Source organism: Vigna umbellata, chromosome 1 (assembly GCF_029865625.1).
Source record: "Vigna umbellata cultivar VRB3 chromosome 1, Vumbellata_1.0, whole genome shotgun sequence".
Taxonomy (NCBI): domain Eukaryota; kingdom Viridiplantae; phylum Streptophyta; class Magnoliopsida; order Fabales; family Fabaceae; genus Vigna; species Vigna umbellata.
The window spans coordinates 78,732,657-78,747,455 of record NC_142165.1 but is presented as its reverse complement, the minus strand read 5'-3'; the positions used below and the strand labels follow the sequence as shown (position 1 = coordinate 78,747,455).

General features: G+C 32.3%; 1 protein-coding gene across 1 annotated transcript; it reads left to right on the top strand.

Annotated features, from left to right (window-relative positions):
- Positions 1-8,639: 8,639 nt before the first annotated feature.
- Positions 8,640-9,099, top strand: LOC148206504 (uncharacterized). Its single transcript, XM_088108024.1, has 2 exons — positions 8,640-9,024; positions 9,080-9,099. Exons 1-2 carry the CDS (start codon positions 8,640-8,642, stop codon positions 9,097-9,099), a joined length of 405 nt encoding a protein of 134 aa, XP_087964150.1.
- Positions 9,100-14,799: the final 5,700 nt, after the last annotated feature.

Here is a 14,799-nt window from a genome sequence, read left to right as displayed (position 1 = left end):
TAAACGCTGATCTAGTTATGACCCAACATTGTTGATGTAGCGATGGACCGAACGATCTTGAGTGTTAACTGTTCGGTCTATACTATATACCATACACTAACTATTTTTTTTTTCCAAGATACCTTCTCTTTTTTTTTCTCCTCCTAGCAATAATTTTGACCAAAATCCAAATATCATCACAATTCAGTAGACATATGTCATTTTATTCCTTGGACATCGAAAACAAAACCATTTAAAAAGTTCTTCAAAAATATCAAAGATAACAAAAAAAAAAAACTTAACCTTCATATCCATTAACTTTTGCAAAGTTTCAACCTTGTTCCTCTTAGAGTCACCCAAAAATCTTGTGAAGATTTGCATTCATTCATCCAATAACATTATTTCTTCCTCACCTTTGAGCGGCACCTGTATCTCCTCTTCTCATTTGTACCACCACTAATTGACGAAGCTATATCGTACACAACATTCAATTCGAAAATTTTTTTATTTTAGAATTAGAAATACCTTCTAAAACCTTCAATCTTTAATATAAAAATATATATTTTGGATTGAGGATTTCTATAAAAGAATATCTAGATTTCTTCCAAAACATTTAATATGAAAAATAAAATATAAAGAAATTTTTTTTTAATATGAAAAATAAAATATATAAAACATTTTATTTATATTTTGATGAGAGGTAGTTTGGGAATTAAAGGTTTTATGGAGGTGGAGCTTTATAAAATGTGAGTGTAGAAGAGATACTCATAACTTATTGTAAACACAAATTCGTAAGAAATTAGGGTGTTTCTCCTTTTATTTCTATTAATTTTTCCCTACATCTCTACTTTCCCTATATACCTCCGATTAATTTAAAAGTAAAGTTAAATAAAATTGGTTTCTTCGTATAAGTGCACCTCCTTAGACTCTTTTGGTCATTGTTTATTGCTCACTCTTTCTTGTTCAATGCTTCTTCTTTTTTAGTGTGGTTGTGTTTGTGGTCTATAATTCATTGTGTTTATGGTGCATAATGAGTGTAGAGGAAGTCTTTTGTCGTCGTTGAGGGTGGAGAGAACTTGTGGTCCTAGATCTAAGGTGGTCACGTGGGATGACTCTGAATAAGTGCATGATGTTCAAATTACAAACTTTAATAGATTTTGAAATCTGTTAAAAGAATTGACGAATTTTGAAATTCACTGAAAACAAAAATGAATTTCGAAATTCGTTAAAATCTTTAACTGATTCCAAAATCCGTTAAGATTTTTAACCGATTTTGAAATTCGTTGAAGGTCTTGACGAATTTCAAGCCCTTCCCTTTTTGCATGTTCAAACAAATATCGATACATTCAACAATTTCAAACAATTTCATACAATTAAAATGATTAAACACAACAATTTATCTCTCAAAGGTGCTGAATGGAGATGTGGGATAGAAGTTTGGGCACAAAAACAATAAACAAATACTCTACAATAATATGCAATGACAGAGATCAAAATTAAGGAAAAAGAAGTGATTACAAGAACGAGAAAAGAGAGGTTCAGGATGCGATAGCAAAGAAGGAAAGAAGGAGAGGTGCAGGAGCGCAAAGAAGAAGAAGAAAGGAAATGATTAGGGTTTCTGAAAAAAAAAAAAGTAAAAAAAAACTCTTTTTAGAGAGGTAATTTTTTTGACATACTGGGATTTGTGTTAAAATGGGGTAGGGTCAGAAAGATATTGGTAGAGGTGCATGGAGAAGCTTCCAAGAATTCATATAAGTGCTACCATGCCATACAGCATGAAGCCTTTCTATATCGGGCTTCTTAAACCCAACAAATGAGCCCAAACAGTTTAGGATTATATAAGAAAGGGCAACGAACACACTAATTTACTGATTATTTATGTAAATATATCTAATGCCTGAGTTATTACAATTTACTACATTAGATATGTTTAGCGATAAAACAAACCAGAAAAATAACCCAAAGTTGATTAAAAGATATCCAAGAGAATTAGTTAATATTTAATTTTTTTGGCGATTTAATTTTCTCCTTAGAATTTATCGATGGATAAAGAGTTTTTTGTTAATGTCCATTGTTATTTTATTAGCTTTGGATAAAAAAATATTAAATTAAAATAGTAAAATAATTGTCAAAGAAAGAAAATATATAAAAAGATTTTTCTTGTTATAACTTTTGTGTATATTTAATATTTACACAAATATATATTTCATTGTTTTATTTTGTTAAATAATAAATTTTATCTTTACTTTTATATTTACTTTAATTTTTTGATAAAAAATCGTTCATATATATATATATATATATATATATATATATATATATATATATAATATATATATATTATATATATAATATATATATATCCGCGCGTGTGCAAGTGTAAATTATTTACTAATGCATATATATACGATTATAAACGTAAATATTTAATTATAATAGAATATATAATTAACCAATTCATTAGGATATAATATTCATTTGTTACAAAGAAATTGGTAAAAAGTTAATCTGACTTTTTTTGGTGATATCAAATTATACTTTTAATAAAAAAGTGGAACTATACATCCCACAGAAATATAACTTTTTTATAATAAGGATTTTTTTCGTTAGGACGTAGGATTGATATTTTGAAATAATTAGATTTATTTAAAAAAGCTGCAACATTTAGTTAATAAAATATATTGCAATAGTAAAAGTTAAATAACATAAATTTTCACATATTTCTCAATATTCTTTTAAAATCTCATTTCACATACTTCATCCACATAAATTCTTATACCAAATTAGTAAACATTGTAATTTATATTAACGTATAGTCATTTTTCATAATTTAAAATATTTCATTTTCACTACATTTTATTCTCATTCTTCATAAATAATAACTTTTTATTTTAAAATACAACACTAATATAATCTTATTAAAAGAAAGTAGAAAGGAAGTAAAGAGAAGTAAATACTTTTTATTTTAAAAAGAAAAAAATTCATTCACGATAATCTCTTTTATTTTTCTTTATAGAGTTAATTTTATCGAGTTATACATCATTTTTAAATTAAAAAAATATTTTAAAATAAAGATAAATGATGTCTTCATGATGATTCTCAACTTATTCACAAGAGAAATTGCTGCGCTTTTTAAAATATTCAAAATATACCAGTATAACTTCAATTAAATCAAAATAATCTTGTTGGTAACATGTATCAAAATCACCTATCAATTTTTGTTTATCTTTCAATTAAACTAGGATAAATTTTCTTTTTATTTTTTAATGTTTTCTCTTCAATACATAGACAAAAAAGAAAAGCTATGAATAAGGAAAAAAGAAGGGAGAAGCCAGAGAGAAGTAGGCAGAGAAAGATATGAAATATTATTGATTGTCCAAAAAGATACAAGAGAAGATATATATAAGAAAGAAATTAGAAATATAAGAGCAGTAAGAACAGGCCCAACGGTATACCGAGCAGTACTGGTCAGTAAAACCGAACGGTATAGTGAACGACACATGATAGTGAGACCGATCGGAATACCGAATGATGCTGATAGTAGAACCGAACGGTATAGTTGTTATCAACATCAAAATTTTAAACTCAATTCGAGTCGAATTTAAACCATTACCAAATTATTCAACTAATAAACAAAGTGAGAAATTCGACTATAATATCAACATAATTCAATATAACTCAATTCAAACAAATCTATCATTAAGAGAAAATATTTTCCATTAATAATACTTCATATAATTAGAGTCCACATTACCAAACAAGTCAAATATCAATTCAACAACAACACAACTATAATTTAATCCCTAAGTGTTTGATCTAATCAAAGTTTGATTCTCACAATTATCATTTTTTTCTCTCCAACAAATCATTGCATTTTTCTTTTGTAACACTTCTATTTGGTGGTTAAATTCATCAAATACAACATGAGTAAATTTTTCTATTATAAAAACTTTTGCTATGTTTTTTATATGAATGATTATTTGAGGAATAACTTAAAGATGATTAGTTCATCTACTTTTGTCTTAAATTTGTTGATATTTTTTTTTCTAATGTTTAAAACAAAACTCTTACATATGAATACTATAAGATATTTCATGATGTTCTTAACGGATTTGGATTCTGGGTATGATGAGACATGTGGCAGAATTCTAAGGATGCCTTTGTCATGTAGGTTGGTTCAGACAAGGGAATATCCATTTACAAGAGACTCTTTGATGCTTAAGTAAGTAAGAGCATTTTTGAATATGTTCAAGACATAAGTGAATGAGTATGATGAGACATGTGGCAGAATTCTAAGGATGCCTTTGTCATGTAGGTTGGTTCAGACAAGGGAATATCCATTTACAAGAGACTCTTTGATGCTTAAGTAAGTAAGAGCATTTTTGAATATGTTCAAGACATAAGTGAAAGTATGAGAATTGATTTAGTATGCGCTACTTTTTTGTTCGAGCTCCTTATATGAATTTAGGAGAATATGACTATTGTGATTGAGCATATTGGTAAGGATGGTGAATAATAATTTCATAAAGCATGACCAAAATGGCTATATGCATTGAATACCTGATAAGTGTGAAAAAGAGTTGTTTTTATACTTATAAATGAGCTCAATCTTGTAATTATTCATGTTGTTCCTCATTGAAAAGTTGTAATAGGTAGTAGATTGTTATGTAAAATATTGTACAGGAAATGGTGTATTATTTAGACTCTGTCAGCCAATTTTCGCAAAGCGAAAGCCAAAATTCGCACTACCAGAAGAAGGAAATTCGCATAGCGCACCAGTACCTATGCGCTGAGCGAATAACATCAGTTAAAGTGCAGCAGTTAAGAAAATTCGCATAGTGCACCAGTACATGTGCGCTGAGCGAATTAATGAAATTAAGTGGCTTTAAAAGACGTGACAGAAAGACAGAAACATTCTTCTGACAGAAGTTCCGGACAAAAGAAAGAAACGAAAACATCTTAGGAACTTCCGGAGACTACTTCAAGGCATCAAGAGATCATTGTTGCAAGGGATTGCTTCAAATGTGTACGTTTTAGATGACTAGGAGTAGTTAAATTTCTCTTTCGTTGGGATTGGATGTAATGAACTCACTGTGATTTAATTTTCCTGTTCAATATATCGTTGTTCGTTCATATGCTCTTTCTTGAATTTATTATCATTGTATGAAAATATAATGTTATTCGAATGTCTTTGATTACTAGAAAGTAACTTTGAACATGAACGTAGATAGAGCACTTAAGTGATTGGGATCTAGGGATAGACTCAATAACTTGATCATTCTTAACATCGGACTTAATGCAAATTGTATGTTAAATTGACTAAGGGATTATCATTTTAATATATTAATTTAGAACTAGTTGCTAAGGGATTAGGACTAGTATGCCTTGATGTGAATGTTTGAATGAAGTAATGAAATATTGAACAGAGTTTTATATTCATATGATTCATGAAACCTAATTCCAACGAAGTTTCTTTTAAATATAAATTCCTTGCACACCAACTGTTTGATAAAATACCAAAAATAGTTTCTTGTGTTGTTTTGTGCATTTTGACATCTAATTGAGTTATAAAAGGAAGAATTGTCATGTGTTGCACAAGTCCCTTGGGAGACGATACTTTTACTTATTCACTGTATTACTTGGAACGATTTGGTATACTTGCCAAAAAGTTATCAATACCTATTTATTAGTTAAAATTGTAGAGCTTTAATTAGGAAGTTTAGAGCCTCTTTCTTAGTTTGGAAGTTTTGACGTGTGCAACATATGTGTTTAGAGGACTTTCTTGACCAAGTTTCATCTGAGTTATTGGAAAAAGGAGAAATTTTTTTTATTGTGGCGATGACTCATCCATTTGGTTGAGGTGAAGCTGACTTTCATATGCAGGTGAATTGTGAGTTGACCAAGCTTTAAATGGCCAACTTTGTTTAGGGTGACATCTTAGGCTTACCCTTAATGACTTTAATCTTTCAACTTAACCTGCCTAATTTAAGTATTATAAACCTCCTGGTTCACAACAAGTGTTTGATTACAAGATGAAAATAAATATTGGAGAGAGGATATTTAATCAATACAACATATTCCTAAATTCTTGTAATTACTCTCTCTTTCTCTATGGATGAAAGCTTTTGACGATGTAAGCTTGGAGCAAAGCAATTGTTTTCTATTTGCTCTCTTGTTACATCTCTTCTCTCTATTGATTGAGCATCAAACGCTGTAAGCTCAGAGACAAAGTAGATATTCAAGAACAACTCTTTGTATTTCTCTTTCTTCGTCTCTTTTATTCTTTACTTTTCTTATCTTCCTTTCTTTCTGAAATCTTCAGACGTTGTAGGCTTGAAGATAGAATAACAAGCAAGATAGATACGTGATGACAATCCTTTTTCATTTTCTCTTCACATTTTCTCTTCACATTTTCTCTTCACATTTTCTCATCACACTTGTTTTTCATATTTTCTCTTGCTTGAGCTTGCTTTCATCATTTCTCTTAGGTTGAAGAGCATCATACGATATAAGCATTGAGGTAGAGTAGAGCTGATATTTAATGATTTTTCTTGTACATGTTCTCTCTTTTCTCTCTCTTTTTCTCTCTTATATTTTTCACCTCTTCTCTCTTCTCCAACAACCTCCTCTCTTTAGAAGGTCTTCTTTATATAGGCTTTCTTGAGAGAAGATTGTTGGAAAAAATATTTAATTTCAAGATAGGCTTCATATCCTTTTTTGGTAGCTTGATCAGACTTAGGTCTATGTTATAGTGCAACATGCTTTTTCACGTAAATAACTTGTACGATTCTTCTAGGTTAGAGGCTTTGAAGAGACATTCTTATTTCCCTATGTCTTTTTGTCCTTTGTGTAGAGCTTCTTGATAAAGCTTAGTGTTGTTATTTCTTGTACAGATCAAGAGAACGAAGCATACAAGCACAAACACATTTTTTCGTATTGCATTAAATATTTTGAAGGTTTATAAGCATTAGACTATATATCGTATACAAAAAGAATTTTCATTTGTCATGTCATTAATAAATGTATCATTCGGTAAAACATGTATAATCATAAGATAAAACCTTAGTTGCTTCTTCAAAGGCTATAATGTTTAGTAGTCATACATTAGACAATGTATTGGATGCTTGTCTTATAAAGCTTTTCATGTACTATCATGTCAAGTTAGATTTGAGACACTTTATCTTTTGATCATGCATATATGTTTTTTCGTTCAGATGCAATGATGTTTGGTTACTTCGTTAGGAGTTCTCTATTTTTTAGCACTAGTATAAGTAATATTTCTTCTGATGAGATGTCTATCTTTTTTGCTTTCTTCTTAGACACTCTATTGATAAAACATTTATCTACTTTTGATAGTGCTTAGTGCTTTCCTTAAACGATATGATTGCAAGACATCTACTTCTTTAAACATTGTTTGAGTAAAACATATTGTTAGCATAAAGCTGAAGAGTAGAAATTTTGATGATGTCTCAAAGTCAAGTCTCAAGTGTTCTTATTGTAGGAAGATTTTCATGAAGACTTATTTTTTTATTAAAGTTTTTGTAATTTAGTAGATTGATGTATAAGATGTGATTTATATTTGATTCTATGTATTGTTTGCCTTAGGTTGCGTTAAAAGTCGTTTTGAATCAGAAAACCTCATTTTATACTCAAGATAATCGATTACCACTTATGATAATCGATTATCAATAATCAATTATGACTTACCATAATTGATTATCCCGAACAATTATGAGATTTTTCAAGCAAGTTTTTAACCGTGTTGGATTCATTAAGTCATAATCGATTACCATATCTAGATAATCGATTATTACATGCTAAACAACTGACAACGAATTTTTGGAGGTAACCTTGAGTGAGATATCTATAAATTTGATTGAGACTCTCATTTTAATATACAACATACGAAATAAGTGTATTTCAAAATTCTTATCTATAGTATGCGGTGATAAGTGTTCTAGGGTTTGTGTAACCCTTGTGTTGTGGCTTTGAGAACTTGGCGTGTTGGCATAGAGGGAGAACTTTCACTAGGAATGTGATTGAGTGTTGTTGTTGTTGAGTTGAAAGACTGTCATCCTTTGTGAAGATTCAAAGGAGGTGTTCATCCTTTGTGAATATTCAACGGAGGTGGTCATCCTTCATGAAGCATTCGGAGGAGGTGTTCATCCCTGTGGGTTAGAGAAGAAGTGAGTTTCATTTCTTGGGGTAACAAGAAAGGTGTTCTATCCGTCAACTTGTTTATTTTCTTTGTGATTGTAACAATTTGTTGGTTTGTGCTAGTGAAGCGTTAATTCTCGGTTGAGATTAACAACTAGATGTAGGATCTCTATGATCCAAACTAGTATAAAAATTACCTATGCAATTTTCTCTCTTCCTTACTCTTTAAATTTGTTTAAATTGTGTTAAGGAATTTATATTTACGTGAGAAAATTATTAAAAGAACGATTTGCGATAAAAAACCAATTTATCCCCCTCTTGGTTTGTTGAATGTGTTAACTATTCTATTGCACCACTTTGACAATTGGTATCAAAGCTTGCTTTCATAATCATTCAAAATGACAGAGCAATATCAAACCTTTGCTGAGGGTGCCTCTATCAGTAGACCTCCATTTTTTACTAGAGAAAACTATGCTTTTTGGAAAGTGAGAAAACAAATTTTCATGGAATCTATTGATAGTGAGATTTGGGAAACTGTCACAAATGGTCCTTTTGTTCATACTATATTTATTAACAATTTGCAGGAACCCAAACCTCGAGAACAATGGAATGCTAAAGATAGAAGAAGATCCCAACATGATGTTAAGGCTCGTAATATTATATCACCTACTCTAATTGTTGATGAGTTTTACAGGACCTCAACCTTTAGAAATGCTGAAGAAATGTGGGAGATGCTGAGAGTCACCCATAAAGGAACTGATGATGTTAAAAGATCTAGAAGAAATACTCTAATCCAAGAGTATGAGATATTACACATGAAGCAAGGGGAAACAATTATAGGTGTCCAGAAGCGCTTCACACATATAGTGAATCATCTCATTGGGTTAGGTAAGTCCTTTGAAATTAATGAATTTAATATAAAAATTCTTAAATCTTTGGACAGGTCTTGGCAACCAAAGGTGACTCCAATCAATGAGTCACAAAATCTCAACACTATGTCAATGGCTGCATTGTTCGGTAAGTTGAGAGAATATGAACTAGATCTTGGGAGACTGAACGAGGATGAAGAAAAAGGAAAGAAAAAGAACATAACGTTCAAAGTAGAATTCAATAAAAATCTTAAAGAAGATGACTCTGAAGATAATGAAGAAATGAGTCTCTTCGTTAAAAAATTTTAATAAGTTTATGAAGTTCAAAGGAAGAAGAATAAAAACTTCTTTTTATTTAATAAGATGATGATGAAGTTCATGAAGTTCAAAGAAAAGCTTCTTTTTCTTTGGGTTATAAGTTTAGCTTGAGGAAGTAGAGCTAGCTTTGTGGCACAAGAATCTAGGGTTGATTTCATGTCGGTTGGGCTCTAGGCAAAAAGGTTAACATTCTGTGGATTATGTGTATGTTTGTTTTAGTTAGCTCACCCTGTTGCTTGTGTTTGTGCATATGAATGCTATGATCGTATAATGCGGGATGTTATATGAGAATAAATGATGTAACAAATGAAAATGGAGCAATGTAATGCGTAAATTTGCAGTGGAGACCTTAAATAAGAATTTTATATGTACTTTTATTATTTTCCGAGTTGAACATATAACTCATTTATTTTAAAGTTTTAAATGTTAAACTTTAATAAAAGTATCATATGTTTTATTTTGATAACTTAGTCTTCAGTATGCGTTTTGGAAATTTTTTTGACAAACTGTGTTTCCCCCTGATTTGGATCGTTATACTATGTCAACATTTTTAATTTTTTATTACTCTTTACTAAGGGTTGCTAGGCAAACATTGGATTTTTTTTTTAAAATTGACTTTATAAATCGTGGGCTAGATCAATGTACTGTAATTAATTTTATAAGGTTGTTTTTTTATATTGATTGTGACTTTAACTCATAAAAAGAAAATTTTCTATAACTGATATAGAAAATTCAATACTTACTAGTTCCATAGTATAGAAAACCTATATTTTAATCTATTTAAAATGACATTTATGCACTTTTTATCTTATAGCATTGAAACCTTCACACTTGAACCTGTATCTATAATACGCAACGTTGTTCAACAATAGACAATGTTCTCTCCAAAGTTTCTTTCGTAGTACTAAAACCATCTTTACAATACCTTTGTCATGGAAACATCATTTTGACAACACCAAATTCAACCTACATTCATATAAGATAAGGTTTGCCTGTTATATCATAATTTTAATTGGGATTTGTAAGTCAATTATATGCAGACAATCTTGTTATCCCAACATACTTAATAGAATTATTCAGAAGGAGAGTAAAGGAAAAGTATATGAAAAAAAGAGAGAGAAAGCGAGGTAGTTTTCTCATTAACCGAAAGAAAAAATGTATGAACAGTATATGTAGTAGAGAAGTAAGAAAACTAATTGTCATAAGACAATTATTACAGTTGAGAGTTTAGTTTAATATCAACACACCCCTCTTAAACTAAATTCTATAAGGATTTAACACCCAGTGATTCCCTCAACATTACAAATCTATTTTGTCTCAAAGCTTTGGTAAAAATATCAGCAGTTTGCTCTTTTTTAGAGCAATGTATCAACTCCAATCTCCCTTTGTTGACTTGATCTCTCAAGACGGGAAACTTAGTTTCTATGTGCTTGCTCCTTCAATGGAAAACTGTGTTCTTTGACAAACTAATAGCAAATTTATTGTTTACTAAAAGTTTCACTGGTTTTCTATACTCAAGCTTCAATTCATCAAGGATTGTCTCGAAGCACACACATTGACATGTTGTTTCTGCAGAGGCAATATTATACTCAGCTTCACATGAGGAAAAAGCAACCACGTTCTGCTTCTTAGAACACCAAGAAATTGGTGTTCCCAAGTACTTGAACAAGTAATCGTACGTGCTCTTTCTATCTACCTTGTCACCACACCAATCTGAATCACACCATGCCTCCAATACTCCATTTATGTTGTCAAATTTCTTAGGGAAGAAAAGACCGAAGCCTGTTGTCCCTTTTAAGTAGCGCAGGATGTGTTTGGCAGTTGCAAGGTGAGACTGCCTTGGATCACTCATGAATCTACTCACCAGCCCAACTCCATAACTAATGTCAGGTCTGCTATTACAAAGGTACCTGAGTGATCCTACTATTTGCTTAAACAAAGTTGCATCCACCTTTCTCTCATCTTCATGGTTAGACAGTTTCATATTAGCCATGACTGGAATTGAGGTGTTGTTACAGTTTTTCATGTTGAATCTTTTCAAAACCTCGTTAATGTATCTTCTTTGATGAAGGTACATTCCATTCACTGTCTGCACAAACTCCAGCCCCAGAAAGTAACTCAGGTTGCCGAGATCAGTCATATCATACTCTTCTTTCATTCTCCTCTTGAACTCTTCAATTTCACCTTCAGAGTTTCCAGTCACAAGAAGATCATCTATATACAAGCATATCAACAAAGTACATTGCTGTCCAACTAACTTCACATATACTCCAATGCATTGATGTGGTTGTTTCAGGCCCGAGGTGCCTGTCTAAGCCCATATAAGGCTTTGTTTAGCCTATATACCTTATGTTCTTCACCTTTCTTATCAAATCCAGGGGGTTGTCTCACATAGACCTCCTCTTCTAGTGGACCATTTAAGAACGCTGATTTCACATCCATTTGACAAATTTTCCAACTCTTAAAACTGGCCACAGCAACAGCTAATCTCACTGTCTCAAGTCTTGCAACTGGTGCAAAGACATCTGTGAAGTCAATTCCAATTTTCTGCAAAAAACCCTTTGCAACCAGTCTAGCTTTAATCTTTGCTATGCCTCCATCCGGTTTGTACTTGGTTTTAAACACCCACTTTACCTCAATGGATTGTTTGTGTTGAGGTAGCTCTACCATCTCCCAGGTTCTGTTCTTCTCAATTGCCTTCAGCTCCTCCATCATCGCTTCTTTCCACTCCTTTACATCAATTTCTTGCCTCCAAGTAAGAGTTTATGCATCAGCCAAGAAAGCAAGGTGGACAAGATCATCAGAATCTACTATATCACTATCTGCAAACACTTCGTGGTCTGCTAGTCTTATAGAGGGAAATCTTACTCTTTGAGGTCTTCTACTATTGGCTTCATCATTAGTACCAGCCTGCTCAACACCATAATTTTTGTCTTTCCAACTAGCTAGGCAATGATCTTGGTTTCTCGTCTGCCTGAGCCTTCTTCCAATCAAACGTAGCACCTTCATCTACTATCACATCTCTACTGATAATAACTTGTTTCTTCTTTGGACTGAACAACCTATAAGCACCTGTTGGATGGTAGCCAATAAGCATGAAGGTTTCACTTTTATCATCCAACTTCTTCCTTCTCTCATTTGGAATGTGTTTGCAGCACACAGACCCAAAAATCCGCAGGTGATTGTTATTATGTAACCTTTCTCTAGAAGTTGTCCCAGACTCAACAAATTACTCTTCACTGTTGGGACACACATTATACATGTAAGCAGATCTCTCATCCTTGCGAGTGATCAAGACCTTGCCAGCTCCTCCAACCATGATCACACTGTTATCTGCGAATCTCACACTTCTTTTAATGCTCGTGTCCAGATCTATCAGCCATTCTCTCTTGCCCGTCATATGGTTTGAACATCCTGTGTCCAAGTACCAACACGAATCCTCCTCTGCATGGCTCGTTGCGTTTGACAGCAACGCGTGGTCTGTTTCACGGTCACACCTGTCCGGCATATAATTCAATTCTTGACCACACCTGTCCTGTGTTAATTTCTAGCGCAATTCGTCTTCAATGTGCTCCATCGTGCTCATTAATAACACATGATCAAATTTTGAATCGCATATGTCTTGTGCAAGATTCGTCGCTTCATCATTCTTGCTTTTCTTCGTAGTTTCATTGTGCCAGCACTCTGCAGAATAGTGCCCATATTTGTTGCATGTGTAGCATTGAATGTTCCTTTTATCATAACTCTTTCTGCCTCTACCTCTTGACTGTCTTCCACCTCTCTTGTTTCCCTCTCTTTACTCACTGCCATTATCTTCAACAGATTGTTCAGAGGAATTTTTATTTCTGCCTCCAATTCGTCCGCCTCGTGACTATCCTTTACCCCTTCCAACTCCACGACCTTTAAACTTTTGATCATTCCTGGCTTGCAAGGCTTGATTTGTGCCTTAACTTATGCCTTTTTCCACATTCTTCCTTTCAATCAGTCTCTGTTGATGTGCTTCCAGAGAATTCTGCAACTCTTCCACCCTCATAGTCTCAAGATCCTTGCATTCTTCTATGGCCACGACTATATGGTCATATTGAGGAGTTAACATTCTGAGTATCTTCTCAACAATTTTCCTGTCTTTCACGATTTTGTCACATGCTCTCATCGCATTCACCACAACTTGGATTCTTCCAATGTACTCCACAATTGTTTCCTGCTCCCCCATGCACAGTAGTTCATACTGCCTTTGTAAAGATTGCAATATGATCTTCTTCACTTTTCCAGAGTTACCATAACTTTCTTGCAAAATGTCCCAAACCTCCTTGGCCGTGACAACTTTTGAAACTTTCTGGAATATTGCAGCAGAGATACACTGATGTAACAATATTCTGTCTTTGCAGTCAAGCCGCCTGTTCTCCTTGTACAATTTCTTCATCTCTTCTGAATCACCCTTTGAAGGTTCTTTGAAACCTTTTTTTACTATCTCATCCACTTCTTGGAAGCCAAGAATTGCATTCATCTTGACGCACCAATCATCATAACCTTTGCCATCAAATACGGACAAATTGTTGTGACCATTCGAGCCATTACTCTCACAGGACTTTCTTCTTGATGTGTTTTGTGCTTCGCAACTCTTCACCAGGTTTCGGAACCTAAGTGTTCTAGATACCATTGTTAACCCAACGTACTTAATAGAATTATTCAAAAGAAGAGTAAGGAAAAGTATATGAAAGAAAGAGAGAGAAAGCGAGGTAGTTTTCTCATTATCTGAAAGAAAAATGTATGAAGAGTATATGTAGCAGAGAAGTAAGAAAACTAACTGTCATAAGACAGTTATTACAGTTGATAGTTTAGTTTAATCTCAACAAATCTTACAAATTAATTAAAGAATTTGTATCGGACTGATGAAACTTTTTATCTTGCATCGTCTGAAGCTTGAATAAAATGTAGACATTTTGATTCTTGATAATTTTGATGACTATATGATTATTTATCTTTATCGATCAAAATATTATTTTATCGACTGTTACGGTAAAAGCAAAAGAATAAGTTTTTTTAGAGAGTAATGACTTAGCTTATAGGATGTTAATACATTGAACCTTATGGAATTTGAATATTGATAGACTTAGACAGTTATGAATATTATACTATCGCTGAATACTGTGGAATTTTGTATTGATTACGAATAAATATTTCGTTAAAATGTTAATTTGTAATCTAATAGAGTATATGTAGCAAATACATTTTCAATGCAATTGGCTATAGTTAAAGCCGATAAATTATAAACCATTACTTTTACCAATTTAACAACATGGAATTTTATATACAAATATTGATTTAATTATCACGCCGAAAACTTAAAAGGAGAGAATAATGCTAAATTGCCCACTGAATTATGAAGTCGTCGTCAGAGAGAAAACAAAAATAGTATCGATCGCTGAAATTGTTTTCGGAGACAGCGGTTATTAATACTGGCAGTCCCACACAA

Bases quoted from the DNA above. Each gene is read 5' to 3' on its own strand.
- LOC148206504 (XM_088108024.1), top strand. From the start codon at position 8,640: ATGGAATCTATTGATAGTGAGATTTGGGAAACTGTCACAAATGGTCCT. The intron at 9,025-9,079 runs GTAAGTCCTTTG...ATCTTTGGACAG, and splicing joins GAATCATCTCATTGGGTTAG to GTCTTGGCAACCAAAGGTGA.